At 39.9% G+C, this 22,566-nt stretch overlaps 1 protein-coding gene across 6 annotated transcripts in view; it reads right to left on the bottom strand.

Moving 5' to 3' along the window:
* Positions 1-346: 346 nt before the first annotated feature.
* ARID1B (AT-rich interaction domain 1B) overlaps positions 347-22,566 on the bottom strand; it is a 313,503-nt gene continuing 291,283 nt past the window's right edge. For 5 of the 6 annotated variants that reach the window (XM_014950916.1, XM_014950919.1, XM_014950920.1 and 2 more), the window contains 7 exons: positions 16,399-16,537; positions 14,938-15,110; positions 13,154-13,304; positions 10,437-10,533; positions 6,391-7,180; positions 5,442-5,572; positions 347-3,442 (listed from right to left, as the gene is read on the bottom strand). In XM_014950916.1, the coding sequence (XP_014806402.1) occupies positions 1,730-3,442; positions 5,442-5,572; positions 6,391-7,180; positions 10,437-10,533; positions 13,154-13,304; positions 14,938-15,110; positions 16,399-16,537 (3,194 nt within the window). In that variant the 3' untranslated portion in view covers positions 347-1,729. The remainder of the gene's footprint in view (positions 3,443-5,441; positions 5,573-6,390; positions 7,181-10,436; positions 10,534-13,153; positions 13,305-14,937; positions 15,111-16,398; positions 16,538-22,566) is intronic. The other variant, XM_014950921.1, reaches the window with a different exon arrangement.

Raw genomic sequence — 22,566 nt, 5'->3', positions numbered from 1 at the left:
TTATTGCTTTAACAAAATCTTTTGTCACTTTTTCTAACATCCATCTTCAGTCCCCCAAACACAGCACGGAGACTGGATACCTGCATAGTCAGAACTATCATTTGCCAGCCATGTCTTCCCCCTTTGAGGCTCCGTGGTTTTATAAATAATAATTAAAAACACTTCTCTGTGATGTGAGAAGGCTCTTCTAAAAGAAGAGCAAGTTGCTGCAATACAATAGCATAATATTTTTGAAGGTCATAATAATAAAGTAGGGGAAAGAGAATAATCATTATTGCTCTTTCTTGTAATTAATTTGCTTTCCGATATCCCACACTGCAACTAGAACATTATTCAAGAACACCCATCACAGTGCTTAACAAGATTTAATGTACATTTATTCTTAACATGTGGAACATATAAAGATTTTATACTGAATAAATGAAATTCATTAAGCCAGAGGAAAAGGAGGAATTTACATCAAGTTTTTTCTTTTTTAACTACATTATCTTGAAATACAAATGCAGATTCTTGTCACTGAAAAATCTTTGAAGTTGTGTTTCTTCCTTTTTTTTTTTTCCTGTATATATTTTTTTGTCTGTAGACTGGTAACCATTTTCTTAAATCAATCCATACGTAACCATTTCCACACTTTGATTTATAAAGCAAATTGTGATCGGCTGCTCTCCCGAAATAGAGCATGACTTTATACATACAGAAACTTGTACATTACCCTCAGTTGTTGGTTTTCTGTGTTGGGTTTTTTCTTTTTTCTTTTTTTTTTTATTATTTTTTGGAGATATGGCCCAAATGAAAGAAAAAATAATTCTACTATCACTTTGTAGATACCACATCATGAAAAAGAAACTAAAAACTTTGTACTAAAAAAAAAAAAAATGAGGGTATGTTTAATGTACAACTTCTATATACATCACGGCCCTTAGGCAATAAAAAAATATTTTAAAAAATGATTAAAGGAATTGTGAAGAACTGTCATTGTGGAAGGTCAAAAAAAAAAGATGTAGACAAGACAGTTCTGGTGAGGAAGCAATTGATGTTTATCATCAGGTTTTGTTTAAAAATCTTTTAACTTGACTTTTTTTGTTTTGTTTTGCTCCTAGCCTAATGTAACCATTTCTCCTGAGGAGAAACCAGTATCATTTTGTATTTTGACTACTGACTGACACCCTCCTTGATCCCCTACACCTACATCACTAGAATCTTCTATTGCACAGAGCTTTGGGTGATGGTATACAAGTTTTTTTTTATTTTTTCCTTATTTGAAAAAATAAAACACACAGGAACTTGGTATGTTGGTTATTTTTCACCTTTTTGTTTCAAAGTGGTGAGATTTTTCCATCATACAATGGTTTGCCATAACATTTTTTTAAAAAGTCACTAGTTCGCTTCCCAAAAAATATGCAATACAAACATGGAAAAGAACATTGAAAAGGATAATCTATGGAAAAAAAAAGTGTGACCTTTGAATGTACTAGACAGCAACTTTGGTTAAAAAAAATAAAATAAAAAGATGTACTTATACACATAGACAGCAAATATTAATTTCATAACTGTTCAAATTAATAATTTCTTTAATTCCCAATTGGTAAATAGTGAATGGGGCAGAGGAGCAAAGATTCTTTTTTTTTTTTTTTTCCTTCTTCCTACGTTGGATAAACAAGAACAGAAAACAGCCAGTTATATGTGACCCTCTAATCTCCACTCACACATGCTTGGCTTCTCACTTATGTCATAACTGCCCAATCTGAAAAAGTACATCACAGATGACAGATGCAACCAGAGAGTTCAGGACAGCAGATATTGAGATATCCAGCAAACGACCCTCGTGCAAAAGGAACTCTGAGCGGTTCTCGTCCACTCTAGCCATGGCCAGCAAGGCCTTGGCTGCCCTGCACATCATGTCTACGCTAGGTGGCTCCAGAGGTGGAGGCTGCATGTGCATGAGGTTATGCTGGCTCTGCTGGTACTGGGCCATAGTGACCCCATCTTCCAGGAAGCTTATCAAGTTTCCGATGCTTCCCTTCTGCACAGCTATTGCCCTTGCTGCTAATGTGTCCCCCTGGGCAAGGTTCGATAGGAGCGCCATGGACATTTCTCGGCAGACCGGGTTTTTGCGGTCCCCAACGTACCTAACTAAAGTAGCGTAGAGTTTCTCCTGACGACTGAATGGGGGGGTGGCCAAGATAAGGTCCACATTATTGTCCTGGATACTGAGCTTACACAGGGTCTCCAGCACAAGTCTCTGAGGCGAAAGAACCGAGTTGGGCCCCACGGTTGGAAAAGGATCCTGTGCCTCCGCAGACGGGCACACCATCCAGTGCAGCAAGCCATCCAAAATTGGCAAACAGATGCTTTCTGTGTAAGCAGACAAGTCTAGCTGCCCAGAAATGTTGGCTAATGTGACCAATGTATTATCCCTCAAGACCTCGAGGCAGTCCCACCACCACTCATCCTTGCTGCAGGCCACCCCTTTGTCCTCCTCTTCCTCTTTCTCGTAAGTCTGCGATGCTCGCTTTCTTTCTGGATGCTCATGGTGAAGAAGGATCAACTTTCCCAGGATCAGCACCAAGCCTGGATGTTTGGACATTTCGGTGTCATTGCCAGGCACAAAAGACAAGCTACGGACGATATTTGACACACAGATGCAGCGTTTGGCCAAGGAGTCTTGCCAGTGAGTTATGGTGCATAGAGGAGTCTCGTCTCGGCTCCTTGGCTCATCCTCTAGCAGTTTAATATTCCGGTGGCTTTTGGCTTGATGGATCCCAAAGGGAAATTTACTGCTCTCTGTTTGGGAACCAGAGTTTGAGTCTTCAGGCAACGCTCCTGGCCGAGCTGAGAGGACATCATCAATGGTTGCTGTTATACTTTTTTCTTGTTGTTCCTCAGATTCACCTTTCCCCTCGAGGTCCTTCTTTTTGCTTGGAGAGTTCAAGGGAGGAGGGGCTTTCCTGCGTGGAGGAATTTCCATCTTGCTTTCAAAGTGAGTCTGGATATGCTCAGTTGTGTCACCACCACCAAGCTGCCAGTGGAGAAGTCCACTATCAAATTCCTGAACGCGTCCAAGTTTGTCAGATCGGTCAACAACAAATAGATTATTTTTCTTTACAATCTTTATTGGCAGCTTGTCAAATTTACTGGCTTGTTTTGGCCTCTCACTTGGATCAGCAATGGCACCAGGAGTGGAAAAAACAATGCTCTTTTCTTCCCCTTCTACCTTTTCATCATCCCCGTCCTCCTCATCTTCATCAAAATAGTCAATACATTCGTCGTTCTCCTCTTTTCCAGTATCCTCTGCCAAGGACTGGCTATCATCTTTCTTGGCTGCTTTGTGATCAAGTGCTTTGTGGCCTGGATCTCCCACTTCATATTCCATAAGGATTCCAAAAATGTCAATCAGGCATTTTCTAAAATATTCTACTAAAAGCTCAAGAAATCCAGACAACTAAGGGGAGAAGAAAGAACATAGAAATCAGATAAATATTTTTGTCTGCACAGAATTGTATTAGGAACACTGATGCATACATCTGAGAATATTTCCCTCCTCCTGCTGTGGCCTTGTGGCTAGGTCCTGCATGGCAGAAGTTAATCAAAGGAAATTATTTGAGCATCTGTCCAATCAGTATATAATGTCAAACTATCATGGATCCGTTTGTTTAAGCTGTAACAGCTATAAGATGTACAGAACTTTATTCATCTGTCTCCTTTAAGCTACAGTAGACACCTAGCCTAGCTGTTCTGTCCCCTTGGAAGTATCTAGTAGTCTTCATTCTCTGTACAGAGTACTGAAGTTTCTAACTCACTTCGTTTTTCTGATTTGTACTTTTATTAGATGCCTAAAGTTTACAGTCCTTCCTCTCCTCCTCTGTCTCAGAGTCTCTAAAGCCAACTGTCCTGCAGGAATCTGCAGTTCAGGGTCTAGGTGCTGACATCCTAGATTACTATACCAACTCTATTGGAATAGTTCCATTTTTGCCTGGCAATATTTAATGTTATTGGAGCCTGGTGCTGTAAGTCACCCTTCAGAAACAGTTTTCATTTAGGTTTAATCCTCTTAATTAACTTGTAATCACTTTCTTATGGAAAGGCAGTAGTTGGACTCAGTAATAATTTACCCTCAGTGGCTTGATTATTAAAAAATCTTTGCTGTTATGATGTATTCAGCCTGATTGTCTGGCTTTTAATTATTTTTTTTTAATCGTGGGCTAACAGGTTTTCAGCAAAGTGTATGCTTTTGTGTATTCTGTATTCTCTTATGATTGCCAAACCCTTGAAGAATTAAGAACAAACTCGTGCTTATGAACTGCAGGAATTATCAGTCATCATACGGAGTCCTGACTGCCATTGGAAATAGAGTTCAAGGCAAAACTGACAAAAATACAGATATTTAATATATGCCTGGTATTCTGTGCAACTTGCACAGGCTGCATTAATGCAATTTCTAATAGAATTCAGGGGAGATTCACCTCACTTAACTTCAAACACCCACAACAGTTGCACACCTAACCTAATTGTCTAGATTCCTTTTATAATCAATGGTCTTTTACAGGCCATTTCTAGGGTATGATTCATCTGACCTATTTTAGATTTCTGCTTCAGGATGAGATGAATCATGCTATAGATATCCCTAGTTCTAAAGTTAGGTGGGATAAAATGTACCATTTGTGTCTGGATTTAAAAAAAAAGGTCATTATATTTAAAAAATTATGAGTTACACTATTAGTAACCAATGAATGAATGGAGCAGAGAAACTGAATATTTAATTGGTACAAATTTTAGATTATGTGCATTATCAGCATGCCATCTATTACTACCACCTAATAGGCTAATGGTTAGAGCAGGGCTGAAAAATACTGAGAGGGAGTGAGGCACACACTGTTAAATCCTGCGTTACTTGCATCCTGTGGACAGACAGTGGATTTTAGCCTTTAAATTGTCAATCTGATATTCCTGTGCAAACTTAATTTACTGGAAGAAGAAACCAAACAGAAAACAAGCAATTATAAAAAATCCCACAGCCTAGTATGGAACTACTGAATAAGACAAGTCGTCACCAAAAGACAGCTGCAAATCAATTTAATACTTTTTTTGCAAAGCCTTTTATGGAAACACAAATTAAGCCAGATTACTAACGTATTGCTGTTTTCTCAGATTGTCCTTGTACTGTCATGAGTGTGAATTTACACATAAGACTTCTGTCAGTGCTAAAATTTTGATAATTCTACATGCTCCTTTCCAAAACAGATACCCTTCTTTCAGTCTTATTATTTCCCCTGTTCAACCTAAAGCTATCTTTTCTTGTTTGCTGTTACCAATCGTAAAAAAGGGAAGTCAATATTCAAATATTCAATTTCACAATATTCAAATTTATGTTAATTATAACAAATTTTAAATCTTTTAATCTTTTGTTAGAAAATTGAGAAGTATATTGTTTTCCCACTTACCTGAGAGAGGTTGAAAGTAGCGACAGTGCTGTCATCATACAGAAGAATATTAATAGTGTCTAGCGCCCAGGTACTTTCAGCCAAAAGACCAGATTTAAGAGACATCATCACTCTCCAGGCCTCAGGAGTTACTGGAGAAAGAAAGGAGCAGAAGTAAAACAGTATTAGTGCATCCTTGGAGACCATTAATGAGTTCTGCAAGATTAAACTGCAACATTCTGGGGATGCAGAATTTAAATGAAATAGTTACTGAAACACTGGTTCAGACCCTGCTTTCACCACTTAGTCCTGGTCAGTTTTTCTGTAACTGCTGCTCAGCCTTAATACTGGAGAAAAATCTTAACAGGCCCATTCTTCCTAACTTGGCTGAAGCCAAAATAATTGGACAAACTTAGAGAAGTTGACTAAACCAAGTAATTGATAAATAAAGGTAGGAGTTAGGAGTGTGCAAACTTGAACTATGAGCACCTGAATGTATGAAATGTAACAGGAATTCAAGATCAGAAGATACTTGGGAAAGAACAGGGGGAGAAAGAATAAACGGGCCATTCAGGAAAGGCAGAGACTATAATTATGCAGCAGAACAGCATGGAACAAAAACACAGAAAGCTTTGCTCAGCTAAATGTTGTATTAGTGATTTAACAGACATTCTGAAGGACCTTTCAACATCAGATTTGGAAATCTGAGACAAGCTTCATTTTTAATGCGTTTCTGGAGATTTCATGTCTCCGTATAAAATACTGCTTTCATTTCATGTCAAATTGTCTGGGATAAGTTTTACCCATCATCCTCACTGATGCATATGTTATTACATTTTTATTGAAGACAATCACACTATTGTTACCAAAACTAACTGTTTTTTTCCAAAGTAGTCTTAAAATGTAAAAGAAAATCAAAGTTCCTTTCTCCCAACCTATTCTGGTATTTGGCTTTCATTTTGATGCTTACCAATATCTTTTGAGGTAATCTTTCGTCTTGGTTTTAAGACTGGTTGGGATGCTTCTACAGAGCCTGGGGGGAAGGTGATTTCTCGCCTAATCGGTGGTGGTTGGGGTGGAGGTCCCGTGACCTGTGACACTGGGACTGTGGGTATAACCTTTTGCATCTTCATGGAGGGTAGGAAAGGAGACTTGCTTGGAGACATACGGTTTTCCAAAGAGCGCTGGAAGGATGCTGGACTTGGAGCTCTAGAGATGTGGTTTGGCATAGAGGGTGGCGTCTGGTAGGATGACTGAGGAGGTCTAGTGATAGGCTGCATGGAGGCTGAGGATGACATATAAGAAGGCTGACGTTGGTTGACATGAGAAGGCCACTGACTCTCGTGGTTTATCCTCTGGTCAGGCACCATCATATCATCAGTGCGATTCATCCCTGGATACGGTGGGGCCTGCGCAGGGCCTCCTGGACCTTGCCTGTTCTGGTAAGGGTAAGGCATATCATTTCGTGTTGGCCACATGTTCTGCTGAGGACCTTCGCTGGAGGATGACGACTGCATGGGGCCACCAATCATCTGGGGAGGTATTCCATGCTGCTGCATCTGTCCTGGGCCCTGCATCCTCTCCCTGTTATATGGATACGGATACTGTCCCTGCATAGGCCTCCTGTCAGGCCCCGTGTAAGCGTTGCTGTACTGGTTATACATTTCCTGTTGCTGGTTGCCATACTGCATGTTATACATATCTCCTTCGTGGCGTTTGGCTGGAGGCCCATACATGCCATCCATGTGTCGTTTATAATTCTGAAAAAAATTTTTGGAAAGAAGATGCGTCAGTTTTACTCCATACCCAATATAAACATACTGGCTGAAAGCTCATTTAAAAAGATGAAGGTGCCCAGTTCTAGAGGGATCCAGAGTCAGGCGTGCAGTGCTACGGGTTAGGCTCAATCCAGTGCTTTCTTTTTAAACCTTGCTTTTGCTGCACTTAGAACTTGAAACTAAAAGGAAACTTATCCTTGGGCTAGATTTTCTTACGCTTGCACTCACTTTCTCCCTTTCCCTTTCCTTTCCTGTCTGTCAGATTAAATACCACTGGTCATTTCAGACATGCATGAAAAGGCAACGGTCCCCACCAACTAAAATATTTTCACTTCTTTTTTATGCTTAGCCTACAAAGAAGAAAAATCTTAAAAAAAATTTCAAAACCACTCAATGCATGTTTTCCAGAGACAAGCAATGAATAATCTCTTAAAATAACAAGATATGCTGCAAGCATGCATGTCTGAAACACTGGCTCTTACAACAGGGCATAGGCTACACACAGTAAATTTGTTAGTAGGAGAAAACATACTGCTGCATTTGCTCCTCTGTGTAATTCCCAGAAACACGGTCCTGTTTGGGCAAGCATCCCTCTTTCCCAAATCATTCTAATGACATTTAATTTACTGTGAGATTATTACAGCAAATGGTCACATCCAAAGGCTCTATGCTAGTTTATGCAGGTTCTTACCCTGCTGATCAGTAATGAATTAAACAATGTAACTAACAGCTGCCACCTATGGTTTATTCCCTCTTTGTTTCTCACCCTCTCGAGTGGGGAATGTTGTGTGAAGGAAGCTGTTTTACCCTGGGAGGATCGGAGTTGTTTTTAAATCATACAAGCTTGTATATATTTATGTTTAAGACAGCAGAACAAAAAAAGACATGTTGCAGTTTGAGGGGAAGGTGGTAAGGTTTGCAGTGGTCCTTAGTTCCTGTGGGAGTTTGTTCCACAGTTCAAACCACACTGAGTGCTCTGAAGCAAAAAATGTGAATTAAATGGGTGATTTTTGGATATATGATCTATGGCAAATTCAAAGTTACAGCTCCCCTGGAAACTGTAGCTCAGTCACATTGCACAATGTATACTAATGTACTGGAGTTAGGATCAAATAAAATTCTGTATGTATTCAATATGGGTCAGTTAAAACAGCTCTGGGATTCATAAACTCATCTTCCAACTTTGGTGCACATAAAACCACAACTACTGTATTGCATGAAAGTATTTTTCCTTTAACTTGCTATAGAGCTGTCTGGCTATCTGAGAAATACTTATTTTCAGCCTTATGTAAACTACTTGCTGTAGTAAATTCCACCCCTGGGGCCAATTTATAGATTAAGAATTGACTTGGCAGTTGCCACACCTAAAAAGGTGGTGTTTGTTTTGCCACAGGGACTCAGGGTGCTTAAAGTAGACACTTGGGAATGAAGTGTGTGTCTTTTAAAAAGTGGTTCAGAACTCTTGTGTATGTAGTGGCAACATTCCTGATGGTACCCAGTGCTGCGGACAGTGATGCACCTGAACTGCCCCTCCTGCATCAAGGTTGGGCAGAAGACTGAGGCTGCTCAATGTGTGTCTCTTTCCACACATCCAGGGATGTGTAATTCTGAGACCTCGCAGAAGATAAAAAGACACCAACACAGGTCACCTCCTGCATAATAGCTCTTGGGGTACAGGAGTTGAAAAACCTGGCTCGAAGTGCTTCATTAGCCCCAGGAATTCATGCTCCAAGCACCTACTTCCCAGGTCATTCCCTAACCTTCAGGTGGAAGATGAAGCTTCGAAAGGACCATTTTTCATATTCCTCCTGTACCAGTACAGAGGGAGATTTAGGGAATTGAAAATAAGCTCGTGGCAACCTAATCTCTAGCTAAATGAAGGAGTGGAATCCTCTGGGAGTGGGAGGGAGAGGCCGAGGCCAGCCAGGATCCTTGCCCTTCATTCTTCACTGCTTTTTTGCATTAATGCATTTTGCATTCAGGAGTCATCGTACAAACCATATAAACAGCACTAAGGACGGGGTCAAATATATTTTTACAAATTCTAGCTGTCTCCTTGCTAAAATGAACATGTAGTTAATATATTTCCTGCATATGTTAGCATGGAATATCACGAACTGTTCTGTTATGTATCTTTGCAATTTTCCCACTAAATCACCTAGACTGATAGCATATGCTCATCATAAAGAACAACAAAATGTTTTTTTGATTGTGCTATTTTAGAGAAGTTATTAACCAAAGAGATAAGCAAGAAATTCTGAAATTGAAATTTATATACATTTTCAGTACAGCACAACCTAAGATATATTTTAGGTTCCTCCCCGCCACCAAATTTTCCGGTGAAATTATCCCAAACTAAAAAGGACTATCTGAAATTGGCTGAAAATTAGCTTATATTTTATAGTATAATGAAATGCTTTCTATTTTGGAAGCTAAAACCTAGACAATTCTATGATTCTATGATAGTTCTATGACTAGAAATTAATAACATGCAGGATCAAACTCGGATGTGTTGAAGTCAGTGGAATTTTGCTAGTGTCTTACGAAGATGGGTTTTTGTCCACAAGGTATTAATGATACACCTAACAAAAAAACCTTATCAATTAATATAATTTGTATTTTAAAAGTTATAACACAGTGAGGGAGACTGGAATGTACAAGTATTTGAACTATTTTTAACACTAATAATGTTCTCTCTCATGTATTTGTACCATATTATCCTAGAGATAACACGTGGGGCATATGCCATCTGATCTATATATTAAAGACAGGTATCTCATATGACCCACCACAGCATTTTAAGGAATTGAGAGTGCTACACGTTTTCCTTTCCTCCAGTTTTCTGCTGGGTTCATTTGGCTGCATGACATTAAGACCCTTCAACCTGCCATCCAAACAGCTTTCCTATTTGTTTCTGCAATTGGGGCAGCATCTCTTCACTAGCCTACGAATGATACTTTCCCAGTCTGCTGGCTATTAACTTGGGACAATCACTTGATACACATCCAAAGCCACAGAACATCTGTTAAAATTTACACTCTTCCAGTGTAATGAACACATTTTCCTATAGCTGCACATACACTGCTTATCCATATGGGCTGTGATTTCGACCAGAACTACAGTGCTCCTCTGTGCCAAAAGACATACATTGTATCAACAAATTTTTGAATGTATACAGAATTTTGGGGTGACATTATTAAACAAATGTAATGAAAATAGCTGTTTTCTCCTCTCCTACCTGCTGCTGTGGATACATTCCAGGTTGATGTCCTCCATATGGTGGCTGTCCTGAGGGAGGTCCTTGTCCTGGATACTGCTGCCCATATGGTTCATGCCTAAAATGAAGCATTCAAATCAACACTTAGAGCTGCTGGAATTTCCAAGCCACCAGGAAATCAAAGTACCCTGATGATCTGGCGCCTTGAAGATATTTGCCATTTGGAAACAAGGTGAAGGTACAGTGTGGTATGGTCCTGAGCCTGATGTAGCAAGCTCTGCTGGAGCTGGTGGTGGAAGGAAAGAGATAAAGCAGATAGAAGAAAGGAGGAGCAGTGAAGAAACAACAGAAGGATTTAGAGGTAGCAGTCAGGAACGGGAACAGGGTATGGTCCGCAAAGAGCTGCAGCCACTGGAAACACATCTTAGGTGGAAAAGTATCCGATGTACAGCTCAAAGGTTGCAAGTCAAAATTTGTGTGTTTTGAGAAGTCAATCTGCAAGCAAGCTACTTTCTGGATTATTTAAGAATCTAATCAATAGTTAACTTCCAATTTAAAGTGAAATCATGATTTTAGTCTGATGATAGTCACAGAAAGGGAGTGCAAATTTCATTACAATATGTCACATTTAAATGCATCATTACTGGTAAAAACAGTACTCATAATTTTGCTAATGCTCATGTCATTTTTAATTAAAGCTACATAATGAAGCATACACATACGAGGCAGAGTTGTATTGCACTTGGAAACTTACCTGTGGCCTTTAAGACCTCTGAGGAGCACTACAGTGCAACTGCAATATTTTTATCACATCTGAGTGAAATTTAGGTTGCTGAAATGAAGTACTTGGAAGGATAAATAACACTGTATTGCAGACCAATATGTCAGTAATTCCTCTCTGTACACTACCAGTGAGAATACGTCTATAATTTGAGTATAATTATGGAAGGAGTATATCAGGGAGAGTCAGGGAAACAGAGGACTGGGGAACCTGACACGTTAAAAAAAATAATGGCACCTAATTTTTCCAAAAGCATAGAAAACTCTCACATTTTTTGAGAGTTGACCAGAGTGAATGCAATAGCTGTTCAGCGTCTCCTAAAATGATGACATGGATGGAGAGAAATTACCTAACGCCAGTTAAAGAACAATATAACTGATGGGAATTGTCTACAGTTGTCCTAGATGGTACAAAGATAAAGTGAGCAAAGGTATTTTATACATAAGGGAACACTTTCTACACGTTGAATCTGTTAGCCACAGGATGACCACAAGCCAGGTGAAGTTGTGGAAGCTTCAGAACTGGTGTCATTTAATGCTGCTCTGGAGAAATTGGGCCTGTAAGATATGTCCTCGTTCAGCGTTGGCAGGGAGATCCACAAGGTAGGATGTATACTCCTTTTCTAACTTCTCCAATTCGATGGCTACACAAAGGCAACCTATTCACCCAAGCCTCCACCCCTTCCCCATAAACTGAACCAACGGTGAAAGCCTAAATAAGAACAGACAAAACAGAAGTAACACACTAAGAGGCCACATATTCTGTCTATGTGCTCTCACAGAGGCTGCTAGCACTTGTTAGCTGTTACTGCAGATATTACAAACAGAGAAATCAGTGTTCACCTTTGTGGGCCAGGGTAATGATTAGGAGAGTACATGCTTGGGTCACTGTTTGAAGGCACCATGTTGCTTTGACCAGGTGGTCCCATACTGCCTTCAGGACCCAGCCCATGATCCGACCTAAAAAATGACAAAGGAAACCTCATTCTGTAAAAAGCACTTACTCTCCAAAATTGCCAACAAAATAAAACAAAACACTCCCCTTAAAGGAAACATTCTCTTGACTTATCACCTTCCACTGGAACCCTGACTCTCACTGGCTCCCCAGCAACGTGACCTGCTGAACAACATGATTCCACTTGTATTACCCTACACATGTATTGCTTTGAACTACTGACTGAAAACTGCTCCACTGTTACACTGAAAGGACCCACACTGCACCACTTTGGCTACCACCAGGAAACAAAAAGTGAAGCTAAAGTACACAGCCTAATGAAAGTAAAAATAGGAAAACAGCCAGAGCTGCAAAAGCTACCAGAATACTAAATATAATCCAAACTTTCCCAAACCATTCTGCTTGCTATACCAATGCTTAGACATCAGTGATTTTACTGATTTTTTTTTCCCCAAAACCTTTCCTGGGATAAACAAAAGAGGACCAAATTTATGTTGTGCACTTCCCTGGAAGACAAGCTTATGAGGGCACTGATGGATGCACAGCAAGACTGATGCCCCTACAGCTCAGACAACAGACTCCAGACTCTCCAAAGGCAATTCTCCGTAAGACCACAAACCAGACCTGCTTAGGTTGTGCATTTTGTTTTTCATAAAAAGCCCAACAACTATTTAAGTGAAAGCATGGCCACAAGACTAACCAAAGTGCTACTTCATACCATCACAGCCCAGCCCAGCCACCAGCTAAAGGCAGCTGACAAACACACCCATGTCCTGATCTGCTGCAGCTTGAGTGACTTCTAAGGTGTGACAATTCCTCCTTATTAATATCAATGAGCAGCTAAACTTGGTCATTACTGTGGTTTGACTCCCAGTGATTTGGTAAGATGCTGTAGGAAATGTGGGCTGCTGTGTTCTCTGCAAGGTGCAAGGGGAAAATGAGAAGGGGAGAGAGAGGATAATTTTCACTAATGGGCTTTGCTTTTTCCTGCAGATTGACTCACCTCCTGTCATAGCCGCTTCCATACGAGAACTGCTGTCGCTGGCTCATGCTCATGTTGGACATTGCTCCAGATGGACTCTGGTTATACATATCTTGTATTCCACTGTTAGGCATCTGTCCAGGGGTCATGAAAGGCTCATTGCTTCCAGGCACTGCAACAGTAAGGGAAATTAAATATATTATGCTGGGTGTTTGAAGATATCTTTCTATTAAATGATGTATTTTAAAATAATGCTCAGATCTCTAACACTGCCAGGGAGAATTAACTGGTGTCTGACAAGCTCTCCGGGGTCTGATGAAAACACATGAAGCAGCACCACTACCAAGACAATGGTTTATAATATTAAGGAGCTGCAAGTGAGGAAAGTAATCTCATCCTATGGAACTGAGCTCACCGGGCACAAGGCAACTTCACAGCTGAAGATGAATTTGCTCTTGTTCTTTTCACCCCAAACAATGCTAAATATGAATGCAAACATAAACCTTACAAAACACATAAAAGCTAATCTCCTTTGTATTACAAAGCTGTCAGAATCAGGCTCTTTTTTTTCCATAAAGCCCTCATACACACATGCATACTATAATTTAGTTATGGAAAGGCTACTGTTCCCTAATGCTGCTTCTAGAGCAGGATGGGCATATTCTACGGATCCAAGAAAAGGCATGTTGACCACTATTATCAGATATAAATCCCAAAGCAAATAGAAGAAGAGACTCTGTCCTTTAGTCCCTCATAGTAGATACTGAACAGAGACATTTCTGTTTTGACGGGATAAATGTGAAATGCATGACAAAGTGCAATAAACCCACTTAATCTCACAAGGATGTAAAACCAAAAGCGAATCTAAGGCAGAGAGGGTTTTATCTTCCTCCAACAGTGTTATGCTAGTGTCCATACTCCAGGCAAAAGGATTTAAAGGGAAGGTTAAAAAAAAAAAAAGTCACATCAGATTAACCCTCTCTTTTAAAGCATCTCCCCATTTCATTACATATCTTTTTTCCCCTGATTTCTGGACCTCTTCCCATTCCTCCCTCTTGCTCCCTTTCAGTTTTTGCCTTCTTAATTTCATTTTCTTCCTCTGCTCTTCTCTTTGCAGCCACTGTGAGCCCTGCTTGTGTTCTTTCCTCCCACTGTACTATACATGAGGCATGCAAGATGGATTAATTTTAAGCGCATTTTACAATACCCACAAAACCATCTGTAGGTTAAGTGCCCAAAAGGACAACAGTCAGATTTGACATTAATTCTTGCTTTCTAAAAATAAACAAACTTTGAGTGTGTTTATCACCTTTTGTCAGGGGCTGTTCCAAGTGAGAAAAAAATCAGCTTTCCTATTCTGAAAGATATGTAAACTGAGACAGAGAGCATTAGGAGACTTGCTCAGCTCAACACAATGAATTCCCAGTTCAGCCTCGCTACAATGAGGAATGCTGCTTCAGTGCTTCACATCCTACCACTGAAGTACAGCATTTGATTTGCAGAGTAGCTGACCCCCTTCAAGAAACACACGGCGTCGCACAAAATCTAACCCTATGAATTTATGCCACTTCCTGAAATGTATTCCTACAAGCATTTTTAGGATTCTGTTAAGTCTAAAATAAACAGTGTGACTGTGAGAGGAGAAAATATAACCAGAATGAACCACAATTGCACGGCCCCTCTGTGTTTGCTACAAGGGTACCATTTTAGCAAATGAGCGAAGTAAAAAAGCTCATTCTGACAACTAGAGCATCTTGATTACGTAGAAGTAGGGAAGAACGGTTAAGCTCCTGCAAAGAAAATACCTTTTCTCATTCCACCGAAAGGATCTTTATTGGGCTCATATGGCATCCTTCCCATCATATCTGGCATGTTTATTCCCTGCTGGTACGGTGCGTTTGGCGTCATGGAGTTTCGCTTCGGGAACGCTGAATCACTTACGTCAGAAAAGGGATCGTGCACACTGACTGCGCTGTTTCTAGCAGATGAGAAAAAGGAGGCATTAACATCATCACGTATTCGTAAGAACTGTGACAACAGACTGCACTGTAATACACCAAGCCCACGATGCTGTGGTGGTGATCTGTGCAGGATACATCTGAGGAAGATGCAAAAAACTTCCACAATGGACGATCGTTAAAACAAATCTACCCATTTCTTTCCCCAAGCTTATCTGGCTACTTACTTTAAAGATCAGAGGTTTTAATCTAATTCAACTGTGCGTGTTCCTATTACTCATATAAAAGTCTAAATCTTTCTGAAATTTTACTAAGCCCAAGGCAGTAAGCTCCAGAGGTTAATTATATGCTGTGTCAAAGTAGTATTACTTTTTATCAGTTTCATATTTATTACCTTTCAAATTTACCAAGCACACCATTGCTCTCCTACTATAGGAAAGACTAAACAGCAACACTTGATTTACCTCACAAATACCATTTACTGTTATGGAGAGGCACTAACTTTTATGGTTGCAGCCAGCTTTATTCTAAAGCCCTTAAAAATTTGGCTTGGAAAATGGAGTTTCCCTGATAACTATCAGATTTGTTGTTAATGCAAAAGAAAACTTTCTACAGAGTGAAAGAAAACTGAATTAAAGATGATTAAAAAAGGTTCTTGCTAGCCTTTCTGCAGTATTACAGATGGAGAAAAAAAGAATCTAAGTATGTTAAGTTCGGAGTGATTCTGTACATAGTTCAGAGCTCGGCTATTTTTCTGCTGAAGTCAACAAGAACTCTTTTTGCTGGACTTCAGTGGGCTAAGGATCCCTAATGAATGGTGAGAAGGCTTCACTTCAGATTAAGCCAGTCTACGTGACTTACAGGACATAGAACTGAAAGGGATCTCTTAGTCCATCTAGTTGAATCCTCTGCTATCTCACCCACTGTTACTATATATGCTTTTCATAATTTTAATTTTAGTAAAACCTTAAAACCACACATTCCCCCTTCCTGAGCATGAATGTCTGGACGTGCATACCAGCGGAGAACAGGGTAAGCAAGGAAAGGAAGGTTGTGGTTCTGAGCTGGTGCTGCTGGGTTCCACCTTCCTTCCCACTCTTCACATATTCATATGCCCCTACTTGCACTCCTTCCTCCCTTCCCCTTTCTCCCCCCCAAAATGAAGTCATTTTCTGCTGCTTTTAAGGGTCTGACTGGTTCATGACTGAATCAGATTAATGCCCGAGCACTAGGGAAAGTGAAAGACTGTCATAAAACTGTGGTGGAGCTACAGCCCAACAACAAATGAAGCAAAGGCCTTTTTCATACCTGCCACCCTGCATAGGTGTCATCTGTCCATGAGGTGTTGATGCTGGTGTTGGGGGCTTCAAATCGCCTGGCACTTCTGTCATGGAATTACTACCAGTAGACTGTGGAGTCTGTGGGCCTTGCAAGGAACCAGAATTAGCTGGGAAATTAAAGAAAAAAAAGAAATATTAAAAGGTAGCAGCCAAATTCCTGTGGAAATAATAATCATCAAGGAAACCGGTTCTTTCCCCCACAAGCCTGCTTATGCCATGCATCTCAGTACTTTATAACTTCCCCAAATCCTCTGAGATCAGGATATGCTGTGCAGTAATAGACATCATCTTTCCTAGAACTATGAATTTAATCTGCTGCCTGAAGCAACATGAATAGAAATCATCTAGATGAAGGATCATTTAAATCAGAGGTCAGAGATACAAAGTTAATTGTCTATAGTTTACAACACAGTAAATGAAGGTTGTTCTTTGGGACAGCTTCTTTATATAATCACTATCACAACACATATGTTTATAAGGCAGACTTCAGCCAGAAGCATTTTGTCACAAATTTAAACTGGTATATTAATATAAATTTGTAATTTCATTTACCACTAAAAGGCAGACATTTCCATGGTGAAACATGGCAAATGACTAGTGGCACACTGAAACCCTATGCCATCTTCGAGACAGCATGGCAAAAGATCATATTTAAGAAACGCAAAAGGCCATCGGGGATAAGAAGAAAGCAATCACCAAAAGCAGAATCTGAACAGGAGGCTACAGCTAACACTGCTAATAAAATTGTAAAAATAGCCATGGACATCTTAACAAAATATAGTTAGAGTCATTGTAGAGCATATGTAACAAGACCCGGTCAATTCTGCAAAGCATTTATTTCATCTGCAAAAACTTCTATGTTGAGATCTCAGAGAGCAATAAGAGAACCTGCACTACTGCCCTCCTTAAACGTGGTGAACAGCTGTATTCTTGATACGGCCACAAGTGTAGAAAAGGGTGTACTGTTCTATTCTGATGAGACTGAGCAGTAATAAGGCCATTAAATGAATAAATCATATAAGCTAATGATAAAATACATCCAGACAAGTCTTTTAAGGTAGATACTGAAGTTATTCTTTTCATGTGACTACTGAGGAGAAAAAACCCTCAACCCCAAAGACCTGATGGAGTAGTTTTCTGGTTTAGAAGCTGGGAAGTGGCAATTCATAAAAACGTCTAAGCCTTGGATCTGATTGGTCTTGCAGTAGAAATCCCACCCAAGGAGAACTTGCAGGATTCAAATATTTAGATGAAATTGGGAAAAAAAATTACCAAAAGAAAAAATTCACAAGTCTAATACACTCAAGAAGACATGTCTTTGGCTTGAGAGGTCCTTCTTTTTTATGAACTGTCATGTAAGCATTTTATAGTGCCTGACTATCTAAGTTCAGCAACTAATTACCGAAACTTTATAAATTACTGTTAGAGGGAAAGCTGGAACAAGCAGTATGGGCTTTTCTTCTGTGTGTGAAAGAGAAAGTAGTTTATAATTGACTCAGAATCCTAGAACACTCATCATCTTGACAGGCAGAGCTTGTTTTTAACTGAAGAACACCTTTTTTATATGTGTTTCATTTATATCTGTAACACATGTTCCACTATCTGGAAATCGGTCTCAGTAGCAAGTGCATATATAAAATCCACATTGTGTAGACCACATTGTTCTTGCCCTCAGCTTTCCGAGGCATGTTTGGATTATGCTCCCATACTAATGAGGTTCAAAAAAAGTTTTAAGAAAAGCTCTCTGATTGCATTAATACAGGAACAACAACATTTGCGACAACTAATGCTACAGTTGACTGAAGGCTTTAGTGCTATAATAAAACAAATCCATATGATAATAAAAAAAAATCATCATGTTCGCATATAACAAGCCCTTTGTATATAAGACCCTGAGTGAGCCCGGATCATTCTCCTGCCCTTGAGCTTTAAATACAATTCTAGATGACTTCTAAAAAGCCAGAAAGCTTTTCTGAGTTAAGCCACACATTGTCACATACCATCTTGTTATATTAGTAACATGTAAATAAACATCTTAGTGTACCCATATACTTACTGTAAAATATATTGTCTAACCCTGTATATTTCTCTTACGGTGGACTACCAAGTATCAATTAAGTTCTCCCCTATCCTACCTGAGCAAGAACATGATCCTGTCTAAAGTAAACCAAAAGAAAAAAAGTAAAATATTTTTTCAGTATTTACAGGCTTCATTAATATAGAACTGTTATTATGGATAACAATATGTTGTATATAATCTTCTTAGATGAGGAAAGGCTACCAAGTATCAATTAAGTTCTCCCCTATCTTACCTGAGCAAGAACTCGATCCTGTCTAAAGTAAACCAAAAGAAAACAAGTAAAATATTTTTTCAGTATTTATGGGCTTCATTAATATAGAACTGTTATTGTGAATAACAATGTATATAATCTTCTTAGATAAGGAAAGATATAAAAGCAAAAGAAGATACCCAACTGAGAAGCTACAAGTCAAATTTCTTTCTGCTGGGTGGTGGCTACAGGGTTGTTTATTTTTCCCCTGCCTCTTTTTAAATGACTGCTTATAAACAGTTGAAAAAATGGAAGACAAATGCTATCTTGAGAAGTGCAAAGCTTCTGGTACTGCTTTGTTAATACAGGTTGCTTTTGACTTCCATTGGGTCAGGGACACTTCTACAGAATAGGGACTGCAAGTGTTTCAATCTCTGGATTAGGTCATCAGACACTAAGAAGAGCCTAAGAGCAGATATTAGCTACAAGCAACCACAAAGACAATTATTTCTGTCACACAATTGCAGGCCACTGAATACTTCATCTATATTTTAGTAATAGCATCAATGTAAATAGCACATTCCTTCAGAAATAGTAAGAAATGTTTGTAGTCCTAATAATAACTGTTGGTAGAGCAGGTACAATTTTTTAAAACAATTTTTCAGTACCTTTGCCAAACTTCAACCAATCAACAGCAAGTCATCCTGATGGATACTCCCCTCAAACTAACTTTGTTGTGGAAATTTTCAGCTGTAACCATCCAGCTTTTTTTAAGAATATGCCTTTGAAAATATGTGGACCTCTTCTGTTATCCCCCAGATATTTGTGAAAAATATCTGTTTATATGTAGAGATTATTAGCTTGTCATACATTCACTGCTCGGTTTTCTGAAGATCCTATTTGTACTTATTTCAGGTTTGTACTGATTTCTCACTGTAATTCAGCTCCCGGGTTGATCTGGCCAGTCTTGAATGTGGAGTTGAGCATGAGAACCTATCGCCAGGAAGCCACCGCACACAAGCTCTCATGGTTACAACTGGAGGTTGGCAAGCAAAGGCAAGGTAATTTGGTTTCTGAACAGAAAAGGAGAATAGAAGAAGAAAAGGACAATAGAAGGAGACTGACAACGGGACTGGAAACCTGGAAAGGAGATATGGATGCTGCTGAGATCAGATCAGAATCTGAGAAGACTGAAGTTGGATGGACGTGGTGCTACACAACAGGGAACACCAAGAAAGCCCAGAAAATGTTCCTAATGAGAGTTAAAGTACAGGGGAAGAACCATAAGTAGCTGGATAAAGAGACAGAGAGTTCAATACCGGTAAGAGTCCAATACTGGTCTTATGGGTGAAATTAATTTTGCAAGAGGTTCTTAGATGTGTGTTCTTTTCTTAGAGAGTCTGTTCAGAGATGCCATTTTCCAGCTGTGCAGAACATGCAGAGCAACAGATGAGATCATATAAAAGGCTATACATGCCAAAACTTAGAAAACTGGCACCCAGAATTAGTGGATACTCATGTTGTAAATTTGTTGTTAGCCCAGTTCCTCTTCTGTAGAATGGGAATCATACTAATTTCCCTCTCAGATGGGTGTTGCAAAAACTGATTACTACTTTTTAAAGCCCTCAAATACACTTGTAATGAAGATGAGAAATGCCAAGGAGTAAATTTATAACTCTGAGTCTGGTTGAAAACTAGTCTGGTTGTGGTACAAGTAAGGGCTGTGTACTGAAAAGTGAGGATATCACAAAATACTGAATAGCTCCTCCTTCACTGAGCACTGTTTATTCCATGCACTGAATGCCATGGACTTTTCATGGAAAAAAATTTCAATGTTACTGCGTGATTAAGAAAGTATTGGACTGTATACGCACAAGGAAATATAATTAAGGTTGCAAAGATTTTATCTCACTTTTGGCATTTCCTAACCTTTGAGCACTTCACTTTGCATCAAAGCAATGTACTTCAAACAGATTTCTGTATGTAGCATGTGTACACAGGTGCCTGCGTGCACACACGTTAAATCCAAACTAGTTATGTTCTCTCACACAACTAACACACATTGCTGTTGCAATGTTTTCTAGTTAAAGAATAGGAAAACAAACCCTCTTCTCTGTAAGAAAGAATCACATTCGTTTTTCATGTTTCACCTTACATTTTACATTTCCTAAGATGCTCTCTCAAATTTTTACATCTATCCTTGCAGGGTTTTTATTATGGTAGATGTTTAATTTTGATTGTGGACATCCTGAAATAGAAACTGTACCTTTTAAAGTGCTTTATAAGCTTCGGTATACAAATAATTAAGAAGGAAGACAAACAACAATGTTCTTTTAGAATAGGTAATCTCTGCTTACATGATGCTGCAGCAGACTTGGGATGTCCAGGAAAAATCTGTGTGTGCAAAGCTACTGAATTCTTCATCTCACATCCACATCTTGAACACTCGTCTTTCAAGTGTCATAACAGATTTGTAAGAATATGCTTTTAACAATAGAAAATCCATCCAAAATGAAATAAAATTAACATCTTTGTCACTGAGAAGGTGAGGTCCTACAAACTCTGGTTCTGCAATTCACTCAACGGCACATGTTCGTCTCGGCAGCATGGAATTATAGCACCAGCGTGGCTTTTTCCATGCAAAGCCTGCATGGCAGTAAGTACTGCTTTCAGGAGAGACCCTTTACTTACCAGAACAGAAATATGCAGTTAAAAAAAAAAAAAATCTTTCTCTTGCCAGTAATTTTTTCCCTTGAGGAAAGAAAAAAAAAGAAAAAAGAATGCAACCTCTTGAAACTCCATTAATATGAGGCCTGACACGCTCTCTAGGATATCCCTACCTTTTGCCAGAAGCTACAAATGTATACTCTAAAGTAAACAATGGGAAGGTTACTGAAGGTTAAGTACATTCACATACTTGAGAGCGAGCAGCCAGCCGCCACGCTGGGAAGATAATTTACACAGCACGAACCCAGTGCCCTGGTTGGGCTGGGCTGGGGGGCGCTGCCCGCCATCATCCCCCCTCCCCAAGTCTTGTTTCTCTGCTGCCAAGGAAACGCAGGGAACACGCTTCTTGGCGCGCTCTGCTCCCTCTTTCCAACGCGGGCGCACAATTTTCCGGGTTTGCTGTCATGAAATCTCCGCTAACATCAGGGCCAGCTGCTGAGCGTTACTCAGAATCACAGAATCACAGAATCTTCTAGGTTGGAAGGGACCTTAAAGGTCATCTTGTCCAACCGTCAACCTAACTGACAAAAATAGACACCCACACAACAAACAAGGAGCATCATCACTAAACCATACCTCCCAGCACTACATAAAAAAAAAAAAAATCTTTCTCTTGCCAGTAATTTTTTCCCTTGAGGAAAGAAAAAAAAAGAAAAAAGAATGCAACCTCTTGAAACTCCATTAATATGAGGCCTGACACGCTCTCTAGGATATCCCTACCTTTTGCCAGAAGCTACAAATGTATACTCTAAAGTAAACAATGGGAAGGTTACTGAAGGTTAAGTACATTCACATACTTGAGAGCGAGCAGCCAGCCGCCACGCTGGGAAGATAATTTACACAGCACGAACCCAGTGCCCTGGTTGGGCTGGGCTGGGGGGCGCTGCCTGCCGTGGGACCCCCCCGGGGGCGGGCGCAAGAGCGGGGGCACCTCTGTCTGTCCCCCCCCCAACATCCACCCCTCCCGACCCCTTGCCCATCCATCTTCAGCGGGGATTCCCTGGCTGGCCTCATGACACGCTCCATGACATCACCTGCCTGCTAATAATAGCACTTCAGGCAGCCACCCGCCGGCAGAGACGGATGGGTTTGGTTACAGACGCGCTCGTTGAATGGCTGTGTCGTGTGGTGGTGTGTCG

Source organism: Calidris pugnax, unplaced genomic scaffold (genome assembly GCF_001431845.1).
Source record: "Calidris pugnax isolate Ruff unplaced genomic scaffold, ASM143184v1 scaffold24, whole genome shotgun sequence".
Lineage (NCBI taxonomy): Eukaryota > Metazoa > Chordata > Aves > Charadriiformes > Scolopacidae > Calidris > Calidris pugnax.
The sequence above is the reverse complement of the archived record's forward strand: the minus strand, read 5'-3'. Positions and strand labels throughout refer to the sequence as shown.